General features: G+C 39.5%; 1 protein-coding gene across 2 annotated transcripts in view; it reads left to right on the top strand.

Annotated features, from left to right (window-relative positions):
* Positions 1–573: 573 nt before the first annotated feature.
* LOC113440673 (potassium voltage-gated channel subfamily A member 3-like) overlaps positions 574–12,228 on the top strand; it is a 33,220-nt gene continuing 21,565 nt past the window's right edge. The window contains exons 1-4 of one of the 2 annotated variants that reach the window (XM_087929732.1): positions 574–4,297; positions 5,609–5,779; positions 8,532–8,610; positions 9,003–9,764. In XM_087929732.1, the coding sequence (XP_087785858.1) occupies positions 2,266–4,110 (1,845 nt within the window). In that variant the 5' untranslated portion in view covers positions 574–2,265 and the 3' untranslated portion in view covers positions 4,111–4,297; positions 5,609–5,779; positions 8,532–8,610; positions 9,003–9,764. Of the gene's footprint in view, positions 5,780–8,531; positions 8,611–9,002; positions 9,765–12,228 lie in introns of those variants that run through there. The other variant, XM_087929733.1, reaches the window with a different exon arrangement.

Raw genomic sequence — 12,228 nt, 5'->3', positions numbered from 1 at the left:
GATAGATCACTGAATGAATCTGTGATTCTGTGAGCAACTCAATCTGCCTGCTTTGCCTGATATTGGGTAAAAGTTGCTCTTTTTTAATAAAAAATTCAATACTTATATAAATATTTATAATATTTACATACAAGCCATGCCCAGCCAGTCACATGACCACCAAGCCACACCCACAAATCAGGCTATGCCCACAGAACCGGTTAGTGGTCCCTGGGATCTAAAATTATGAGTTTGGTGGTCCCTGAGGTCCAAAAGGTTGGCGACCCTGACTCTAAAGGACATCTACCAGTTGAACATAATCTCAATATTTCCTACCTGCTTGTATCAAGAGACCTTCAATTCTAATATTGGAGGTAATTTACATTCATTCTGACCACTAGTAATTTCTAATCTTAGTCACTGTGAATGTGTCTGATCCCCTCTTAAAAATAGTCACAGTAGCAGCAATCATTATTATCTTGCAATAGGGATTTTCTCTGTTTAAGTAAAATTAAAATTGAATTAACATTGTTTTGAATTTGTCTTGCTTTTCCCATTCTTCATGTTTCAGTGTTATGAGAGAGATCCACCTTTCCTGATCCACTTTCTCCACACTTTATATAATTTATCTTGTTTCTTCTTATCTACCTTTCCTTATTAAGCTAAAACATATCTGGTAGTCATGGATATCATAATTTTTCTCCATGCTCTCAGATTAATAGTTCTGCCAGGTATATAATTTTTCTTTTATCAGCAGGTTCTCACCAATTATAGCGATTAATCTAAAAAACGGGAGAGGTCTGTGGGTGCTTATTTTTATCCCAAATGTGGAGATAATGTGAGGAAATCCAGGGCATTTATTACAAAGTCTTTAGGCAAAAAACTCACATTAAATAGTAGTTTCTAGCCCACTTTGGCTGATAGCTGAAAGGATAAGGGTTAGATCTGGTTAACACTTTTTTTGGTGACTAAGAAAAGTACCCTGGAACAAGGCAATGGATTTTAAGACAGCTACATGGTTATAAAAAAATAGACCCCAACTCGGGAAGTCTTTACCTTTAAGACAAAAGATGCACTTGTTAATCATGAGTAAAATAGGATTCTGAATAGACTGCCTTCCCATCACAACAATGTATTTTTAGCTATCTACAATACCATAACACAGGCACTGTGTTTGGACCATAAATTAATCACACAGCCTTGGTTCTTACAATAACATCAGGCTAGAATATCTTTGGCTGTTCTATTCTGATTCAATGGGTTGTGCAAACATAGCCAGACAGCAACCAACTTTCAACCTTTTGAACGAATCCGTGTATCGTTTAGAGATAATGGATCAGAGACAGTAGCCCCAACAAACCAAGATGCTGATTGGAGGAAGCATATTTTTGTAACAGGTGGGGGACGAAAGAGCAATGTGCTGGGAGACAGCCTGCAGTGCAGGACGGGTTCCCCCTCCCCACATCCTCGAGACTGTGTGACCTTGCGAGGGTCATTGCCTGCCCACCCAGCTCTGACAAACCTTGCAAAGAAGCTGCCCCAAGGACAAACGCCTCATCGTCCTTGTTTCCAACCAGATCCTACTGTGTTACAGCTGCTGGGTAGCAAGCGGACTCGGGCTAAGCTTCTTGTAGAAGACAACTCCGAGGAGGTGTGAACCGCTCGTTGTTTCTAACGTCCCCCCAGATGGAAGGAAAGGTTTTTGAGAAGCAACGAAGCCGATGCGCGGGAAGGGCGATCTTCCTCCAGCGCGATCCTGCGCGCCTATATTTGGAGGCAACCCTTTCTGGGCAGCGAGACGGGCTTACTGCAAAGTAAGGATTACAATCGCAGTCGCCGCCCACGGGATGGACTCTTGCATTTTTCCCTCTTGCGCCTGCTCTCTCAGTAACGTGTTGCTCCCTTGCTTTGACCTGTATAGCAGCCAAGCGGGAGCCCGCGCCGTCTTTCCCTGTTGCTGCTAGCCCAGCAAGGCTGCTTTGCTCGGGGCTCTCACGAAGGGGAGACGCAGGGAAGGAGACCCCTCCTTCGTTCCAGAACAGCGCGCTCCCCTCACTCCTCTCTTTTTCCTCGCTCCTTACAAGAGGGCAACCGCGTGGGCGATGGCGGCGGCGGCGGCGCCGACGGAGTGACTGGAAAGGCGGGAGAGGCGGCATCCAGCCTCAGAGGATGTTTTGAGCCGGGCGGTGGCCTTGGAGCTGGGCGGGTCCCTCTGGCCGTCCGCCTGGGGTCTCGCTTGATCAGCCGCCGGGGAAACGGGCTCCCCTCCGCGCTCTTGTCACATTTATGGACGAGCACCTGAGCCTCCTGCGCTCGCCGGCCGCCCCGTCTTCCTGCAGGCATTCGAGGGGCGGCAGCAGCAGCAGCAGCGTCGGCGGCGTCGTGGGAAGCAGCCATCATAACTTGGGCTACAGCGAGCAGCTTTTCCCCGAAGGCGCGCTTTCCGCCCCTGAAGAAGGGCAGGAAGAAGAGGAGGGCGACGGCGGGGACGAGGAGGAGGAAGAGGAAGAGGAGGAGGAGGAAGAAGAGGAGGACGGGGAGCTGGAGGGTGGCATGACTGTAGTAGGTGGAGAGGACCCTCCGATCGATGAAACCCAACATCCCCATGCCCTGCTGGGAGGGGAGCGCTATGACCACCCTCTTGCCCATACCCTGCCCCCCCAAAGTCATCACCAAGTGGGTACCGGTGGAGAGGAGCATGAGTGTTGTGAGAGGGTCGTGATCAACATCTCAGGCCTGCGCTTTGAGACCCAGCTCAAGACACTGGCCCAGTTCCCAGAGACACTATTGGGCGATCCCCGCAAGAGGATGCGCTACTTCGACCCGCTTCGCAACGAGTACTTTTTTGACCGCAATCGGCCCAGCTTTGATGCCATCCTTTACTATTACCAATCTGGAGGTCGTATCCGCCGCCCCGTTAATGTGCCCATTGATATCTTCTCGGAAGAAATACGTTTCTATCAGTTAGGTGAAGAGGCCATGGAAAAATTTCGAGAAGATGAAGGTTTCATCCGTGAGGAGCAGAGACCTCTGCCTGAGAAGGAGTTTCAGCGTCAGGTGTGGCTCCTTTTCGAGTACCCAGAGAGTTCTGGACCAGCTCGGGGCATTGCTATTGTGTCTGTTTTAGTCATCCTCATCTCCATTGTAATATTTTGTCTAGAAACCTTACCTGAGTTCAGAGATGACCGTGACTATGATAGTGCTGCAGGAACATTTGGGACTGGGAGTAGTCCTTTTGTGAGTGATGTTTTCACCAATGCTTCTTCCCCAGCTACATCTGTGGTATCATCCTTCACTGATCCTTTTTTTGTGGTGGAAACTCTGTGCATTATCTGGTTCTCCTTTGAGCTGCTTGTCCGCTTCTTTGCTTGTCCCAGCAAGCCCACCTTCTCTAAGAACATTATGAACATAATTGACATTGTGGCCATTATACCTTACTTCATCACCTTGGGCACTGAACTGGCTGAGAGGCAGGGGAATGGTCAGCAAGCGATGTCTCTGGCTATTCTCAGAGTCATCCGGCTAGTTAGAGTCTTCCGTATCTTCAAGCTCTCTCGGCACTCCAAAGGGCTGCAGATTTTGGGGCAAACTCTGAAGGCCAGTATGAGGGAACTGGGCTTGCTCATTTTTTTCCTCTTCATTGGTGTTATCCTCTTTTCTAGTGCCGTCTATTTTGCAGAAGCTGATGACCCCACTTCAAGTTTCAGCAGTATCCCTGATGCCTTTTGGTGGGCTGTGGTAACCATGACCACTGTGGGTTATGGGGACATGCATCCTGTCACTATTGGAGGAAAAATAGTAGGATCTCTCTGTGCCATCGCTGGTGTGCTGACTATTGCCTTGCCTGTTCCAGTCATTGTCTCCAACTTCAACTACTTCTACCACCGAGAAACAGAAGGGGAAGAACAAGCTCAGTACATGCACGTAGGAAGCTGCCAGCACCTCTCCTCCACTGAGGAGCTGAAGAAAGCACGTAGTAATTCCACTCTCAGCAAGTCAGAGTATATGGTGATAGAAGAGGGAGGCATCAGCAACAGTGCATTCAAACAGGCTGCTTTTAAAACAAACAACTGCTCCGGCACAAACAATCCCAACTGTGTGACTATTAAAAAAATATTTACGGATGTTTAAAAGACACCCCTTCGCAGAGATTGAAAGAAAATAACAGGAAGTCTGCGTAATCAGTATTTGTGAGGAACATCCATCATTGTCAGTCTTTGTGCTCTTGCTTAGTCCATGTAACTTTTCTGGTCCTCCCTTCTGAGGATAGAATATTTTTTTCGAAGAGCAAAGAACCAAGGAGATATCAAGAAAGAAGGTAGATAAGCTAACACAAGGAATGTGTTGTTGCTGCTCCCTTTGGAAACAGGTTTTTATTCTGCACAGGTTTCAGGGCATTGGGATTTTAGGGAGAAATGGGTTTATCAGATTTTATAAAGAGCAGCTACGCTGTTGATTTCTTTTTCTTTTACGTATACACTTGTTGGATGAAAAGGAGCGGAGTGTAAGGATAATGAATGTAACTGTGCTCCAGTGAATGAGAAAAAGAAGGTGATAAAAATACCACAAACTATCTCACATTATAATAGGATGGCCGCAATTGAAGATTTGATGTACGAGGTTGCAATCTTGATTTTTTTAAAAAAGGTTAGAGCCATGTGTATTCTGAATCTGCCCATAACATACACCGTATCACTTTAATACAATAAGGGAAACGCCTCCGTTGTGGTTTTGGATTTCTTTGATTCCTGAATTCCCAAAGAATTGCAATTTCGAATCTGAAGTGCTACTTGGGTATTGTAGTATTACTTCTTCCTACACAGTGAGACTGAACAATTGACTGACTGGATCATATCCTGATGATCTGAATACAATGAATTATTTAGCTTTTAGTAAATTTCTAGCAGGCTTTTATTTTGACTGCAGCTTCAAAAAACAAAAAGCAAAAGAGGTATTTCCATAAATGTCCAATGCATGTAAGGTAAGCGGTTGCATCTATCACAAGAAGATTAAAGCGAGAAACACGCCTTGCAGCGGAAGTTACTAATTTGGACCTGAGTGGTACAGTTTCCATAGCAACTTTGGTTTCCTGGGAAACTCCCAAAGGTTGTCATAGCATCCGTCCTTCCCCTCAGTCTTCTGCTGTTTCTATAGTAACCATTCCAGATGGTTCCAACTTCTGTGTTTCCACAGAAAAGCTGCTGCTCTGATAAATCACACACATATACATGCACACATACATGCACACAAATGTACGCCATTAATCCCTAAAAGATTTAGTTGTGGAAGTTAAGCATTATTCTGTATGTACCATTTTTAGATGGGCAAAATTTCAGATGACTGCACATCATGAAGAAAAAAGTTAATATAACTGTACTTCACATTATAATTAAAACCTGTTTGACCAAAGCAAAAGAATTTCTCCCCTGCCAATCTTCCACATCTCTTGCAATTTGATATCTGGAATTAATTCTAAATGAGTTACCTGTACAACTGCATAGAATGTTTGAAAAGATGGCATTGCCCTCTGCTTTTATTAGAATAAATCATATAATGTTGATTTATAATAATTCTTTATTGCATATGACCTAGCATTATGCAAAAAAAACCAAAAACCCTCTTTTCAAAGCATGTACAGCATTGAAGATCAAGACCAAAACATTTATTACAAAAGGATGCAGACCTGGAAAATAATGATGATGAAGTGTTGGTTTAAAAATACTTAAAAGTCCTCTGGGAAACGTATATCCATCTTCTCTCAAGTACACATCTGCGGCTATGGAATATCAGACAGACACAGGTGAGCTGTTTGCTAGTCCAAGGAGAATTGCTCTCCCTAAGATAATTTGTGAAGATATCATCTTGTGATCAGTGAGGAAAAATAATGGAATTAAAACAAAAGCCTGTTGTGTATCTTTTATAGATGACATATAGTTTTATTTACTTTTAATAACCTAATCAATTTTAAGGATTTTATTATACTCATTTATTTAAATATAGGTCTCTCACCTTTAGTTTTAGAAGCAGAGAAAAATGTGTTGAAAGATAGTTCTGGTTTAAGCACAAATAGCTTCTAGTTAGTATATCTGATTTCAGAATATATAATTGGCTATACATCTCTACTGAAGTGCACTTTGATTTGCTATATTAGCCCCCGATGCTGCTTAATATTCCTTTCCATAATACTTTATGATATTTAATATTAGTTCTTATATCATTTTGTAGACTTAATTGCATGCTTTTGGAGGAAAAATGGAATTGTGTTGATCCCATGCAATATTTATATCTACTTTCTTTTTTAAAAAATCAAGTTCAGTTCATTGCAAGAAATTACTTGGCCGTATCCTCAGCTATTTGTGGCATTATATGGTGCTTTGTAATGTCTACCAGATGATAATATCAGTAGGGTCAGAGGAATAGGTAAATTTGCTTGTGTCTGTGAATTTCACATTTTTATATATCAGGTTTGACAGGATAAATACAGTAAGGAATGACTACCATCACCATCATCAATCAAATTTATTAAATGTATACTATTAACACACACAAAAATCTATTTAGGTAGGATCTATTTTACGTTAGCTGCATCCATATGCATAGACACCTAATATGAGCTTTGACATTTTCCCTTGAACACCTTCCTGCAGCATTCTGTTTCCTTTGTCCAAGTGAGTGTCCTGTTGCTTATTTAGCCAAAGTAGCATCATCAGCAAGGAAGAGATAGTAAATTTTAAAAAGCCCACAATTAAGAGAACTAAAAAAAATACTTAAGGAAAAAATTATGGGGACAAGCACCATAAGTTTTAAGGAGGACAATATGATTGGTAACCTCAGCTGACTATTGGGATGATAAAGTAAGATGAAGAAGAGAGGGATGAATGATGTATTCTGGAAAAGATCATTGCTTGCTGGTTAGAAACTTGAACAGAAACATTCCATGCCTCATTTTGTGATAGGTTTTATTCGTCACAATCTACTTTGAAGTTCTCTTTGTTTCCAAAGCAGTGCATCAGGCAGCAGAAGATCTAATATTTAGCAGAACTATGTAGTAGTTTTCTTTGAATCTAATTCCTTATAATGAATAGGAACTATCAGCTCAAGAAATGTACTGTATTTTGATTTCTTTCCTTTATTCTAAAATATTGGGAGTGAGACTGCTATGTTTTTTTTATTATTATTTAGGACACATGGATTGAATTCAGATAAAATGTAAGAACAGAGAACTGCTTTTACTGAAGGTTCTATCCACAAATGAAACAGAAGAAGGTCATTTAAAAATAGCTCACTAAAATGGCTCCTCCTTCTATTCTTTAGTAGCAATATCTTCATAAAGATTGTCAGGTTGTTCAAGACGTTCAGTTTCCTTTTTGGTTCATTTCATGTTATTGTATTTTTAAATTTGTATTTGTCATGAATATTAATGTTTCTCAATACATATGTCAAAGATATGTATAAGCTATCAAGATAATAACATTTCAATGTTAAATAATGAATAGTGAACAAAAGGTATGTTAATGGGAAGCTTTGCCAACTATTCCAACAAATATTATCTGGATTCATTAGAATAGGATAGGGTTATCTTTAGTCTGTTATTGTGAAACCAATTACTCAGCGAAGCGGTGAACTATTTTATTCTGAATTGATTCAGGCAGAGATTAGATTATTGGGGATGCCGTAATTTGGATTAAAATTGACCAGAGACAGTGGTTGAACTTCATGGCCTAAATGTCCCCTAAATGATTCTGTTCAATTCAGTAATAAATCCAAAGAAAAGAATAGGCATACTTAATCCTCTTGCATTAGTTAAATGTCAGATTGGCAATTACAAAAAAGAAAATCAAGACAGAGACATTTCAACTGTTCAAGAGAGAAAACGAAGCATTTAGAAATAGAGGAAAACAGACCTTAGGTTTCTTAGTGTCCAAAGGATGGTGTAATGCATTTTCTGCAGAGAGAATGCAAAATCTCAGTATTTATTAAATGGGAAAGCTCATATCATTGTCTTTTTTTCATGCTACCATCAAAGCCAATCATAGCATATAATTAAAAAAGTACAACTGAAGGTCATCCATATATTGCCAAGGGTACTAATGATTGTGTTTACCTCATGTAATACTTTCCCTCCATTTTTAAATATATTAAATATTTTCCCTCGCCTATTGCCATTCTAAAGAAATTAGTAGTCCATTCTTATGAGTGCATTTCACAAAGAGTAGAAAATCTGTTTCAGATCTGTCTACATTGTGTATAATTTGGCATATAGCCAGTAAATGTAACTTGCATGTATCAAAACTGTGGCATGAAACATCATCACTTTGTTGCCATGTCTAGAAATCAACGACAAAATATTTTTGTTTTGTTTTTGTTTAAACTGTAAGCCACTTTGTAGACCAGTTTTAAGGCCTAAAAAGTATCATAGAAATAATATTGTAATTAAATAAAAAGGAGATATTTCATTCAGAGCATGCAGTGAACACTGTAAAAACAAGAAATACCTAACAATTAGGGAACATAAGAAATTAAGGGCTGACAAACAACACTTTTTTTCTCAGAGCTCTTGCAGAGTTTCCCAGCCTCACGTTTTAACTCTACCTTTGCAATTGGAACTGCAACAACAAAATATTTTATAAGGTAAGCAAGATATGGGACTTCATCAGAAACTTGTAAAATGTGCTTCACAATGTGACTCCTGCACCTCTTCCATCTTTCTTCTAATCAGTCTCCCCCAAGAAAAGCCATGGCTGTATGGAGCAACAGATGCCCTTGTTTCCTCTTATCCTTACCATACAGTATTTACATACTACCACTGTAACCCCCCATCCCTCTGCTTCACTCCATTCATGGTGCAGGGACTCTGGAGACCAATGAACCACAGAGAGGAGTACTATATCTAGACAAACTCCTAGGATCTGCTAGAGAAAGTAATGGAGAGCATCACCTCTTTTCTTTGTAAAAAATAGCCATTTGATTTTTCCCTGTTGTGACTGCTGACCAAATGTTCATTATGTATTCCTTTTTATCAGATGAGAGCCAAAGTAAATGGAGCAGAACAAATTGAAACTGCAGACAACAGCTTCCTTCCTTACAGCAGATGTGTGAGTATCATTGTAACGACTACACCGTCAACCTCAGCAGGGGGACCTCTAAACGTAAGGAGGATTGAATGAAAGTGAATCTTTTTTCTCACTTTGGTCATTCATACGTCATTCTCTGGAGTTGCCATTTGCTTCTGTTCCCTCTTGTTCATCACCATCCTCTGTTTTTCTTATCTCCACAGGCTACCAGGCAGCCATTCAACATTCATAGAGGCGTAATATTATGCAGACCACCAGTAATGTTAACAATGAGAGGTGCAAATTATTAATGGGGGATCAACTGTGTGCCTCTGTAGAGTTGCTGGCTTCACATTCCCAGTGTTCATGTTTCCAGAGAAGTGTTTCTAACTTTAGCAACCTTAAGATGTCTGGAGTTCAATTCCCAGAACTCCCCACACAGAAGGCTGGATGGGGAATTCCGGGAGTTGAAGATCATACATCTTAAGGTTATTAAGTTTGAGAAACATTGTTCTAAACTAGTATAATAGGTATAATGTTGCCTAACATAGACTTATGATAATATATGGACATATATGTGTGTGTGTGTGTGTGTGTGTTCGTAGATTTTCACAGGTACAGGTATGCAGGTCTTGGCGTATTCGGGTCTTTTCCTATGTAAGATTGAGAGTATCTTGGCAACATTTTGACGAGGTCCCACTCGCCATCTTCAGGCTGGTGTTTTCGGCTTTGTACTTGTGCAAGCAAAGTGTGATTGGAGCTGCCGTCTCCCTATATATACTGGTGGGAGGTTGGCTGTGTTGTCATTTCTTGATTGGTTGATGGAGTTGATGTTTGCAGATTGACTGGCTTTTTCGTAAGAACATGTGTGGCTGAGGTATTGGCTGTGTGTCTGTCAGCCTCCTGTGTTGTAACAACCTGGGTAATGAGCTGTGTATCCAATGCTATAAGTATGTCTTTTAATGCTGGTATATTTGCATCTTTTTCTTTAACTATTGCTGTGTTCTTGGCTATGATGGTTGAACATAAGATTGAGGCAATGTTACCCTAAGTTTGTTGTGATATAGTAGCCATTTGATTCCTCTAATAAAGAATGGTCAATATCAACCATACCAATAGTATTTGAACTTTCTGAACAAACATGCAGATTCTGTACTAAATTTTATGGTTAGTTCTTAGTTCAAAATTGCATGATCGGTGCATATATTACAGACATTAGCACACAAAAGGGCATATATTAGGAAAGTGTAAATACATTGAAGGAGTGGTGTATATGATGAATTTGTTGTGGAAAAGGTATATGACATATATATGAATTTTCATTCTTTAAAAACAGTTTGCAGAGTAATGTGGAAATGGAAAGATCTAATATTTCATGTTTCATAATATTTTATGTGTATATTACTGTGTATGTGTATGTATATGTACTGGCTTCCATATATGCACACACACACACACACACATATATATATACATATATATTTGTATGTATACATACATACATAAATAGTAATGCAGTGCTGTTATACAATAGTAAAGGTAAAACTTACTAGCATGAGGATTCATCTGTTTTTAACTATGCTTTGCTTATGGGATAATTTCTATATGTAATATGGATTAGTAGGAAAAAGAAATAGATATTGTATTTGCATTTAGTACTGTATGTATTTTTCTTACTGCCATGTTCTATAATAGCTATATGTTAAACAGTAAGTACTGTCATATATATGAAGCAGTGACTGCCATATAACAGTCATTGCTTCATGTATTTAGTTTATTTAATTTATATCTTAAATACACTAAGTTGACAGCAAAATATTTTACAAACAAATATAAACTTTCATATGATCATAGTTAAGATACCCATGAAACCCCAGGTTTTCATTAGCTCATGCTTTTGGAAGATCCTCATTACAAAGTGCTTTTGGGGAAAGCTTTTATTATTGTATAATTAAATGCCTTCTTCACAACTTTTTATAGGTTTCAGATTAATTGTCTCCCATTTGTAACCTTTGTATTTTTCCTCATAACTTATGTTTTTTCTTGTACATAAAAGCCTCTAAAAGGAATAGTGAGACAGAATGCCTGCCAATGTGTTTTATATTAAAAGGACAAGGCGCTGTGCTAGAAGTGTCCATGGTGTCTAGATTGATGAGATTTCATGGACATGGAGAATATGAGCAGGCATTTCATGTTATCTGACTATTAAAATTCTTAGAAATGACAGTAGAAGACAGGAAATAGATGGGCCTTTAGTATATCTTAGTCCCAAATTTCTTAGGCTTTTTAAAATGACCAGGTCTTGCAATTTGAATGGTACCTGACATTGATAAATGCAGCAACTGCAAACTTTGTCACAAGGTTGAAATATGCATTGCAATATCACAATGCAAGTTCTGTCCTTTGTGTGTTGGCATGCAATATCATAATACAAATACAACAAAGTATGCACATTTTGCCATTAGCTTCTCCTGCTCCCTGTGAATGCGTGTGTTGTTTAGACATCAATAACATTTTTCAACAAGGAATCTAGTACAATATGCTGTCTAATGTTATTTGTGCTTTAGTCAAATTTTACATTAGCTGAAGTTTTCATGATTATAAAAAGTAGTTCAACCGAATTCTCATTGTAGAGTCTTGCTTAAAATTATAATGACATGACTAATAATAATAGGTGCCATGTTAATTGTCCACAGAAAATTAACAATCTTATTGCCACAAAAACAACAGTGTGTCAGGATACCAGCAGGATCAAAGATGACAGTGAATTGCGTATCTCAGAGTTGTCTATCTGTTAGGATTTTGGCAGTTACTCCAATTAAATCATGAGCCTTGATCACTCCCAAAACTAAAAAAGATTTATTTGAAGGTAACATTCTACGTCTGACATTTACCTGGGCATAGCCAACTCTGAGATATGTAATTCACTGTCACCCTTGATCCTGCTTTCCCCCCACCACCAACAGGTGTATCATCCAACGAAAAACATCCATAGCCAAGAGTCATCAATCATGCTCTCCAATTAGAATTTTGCCAGAAGCTTCAGTCATCTAATCAGTGTTTGAAGAAAATATGAATGGAATGTACTTTTGATTCCATACTGCCACCTGCTCTTTGGAACTCCCCCCCCCCGCCCTTCTTTCTGTTGTCAACTATTAAACGTGTATACACAATTTTATGAGTTGACACAGTGTAT

Source organism: Pseudonaja textilis, chromosome 3 (assembly GCF_049901715.1).
Source record: "Pseudonaja textilis isolate UNSWEBS1 chromosome 3, rPseTex1.2, whole genome shotgun sequence".
Lineage (NCBI taxonomy): Eukaryota > Metazoa > Chordata > Lepidosauria > Squamata > Elapidae > Pseudonaja > Pseudonaja textilis.
The sequence above is the reverse complement of the archived record's forward strand: the minus strand, read 5'-3'. Positions and strand labels throughout refer to the sequence as shown.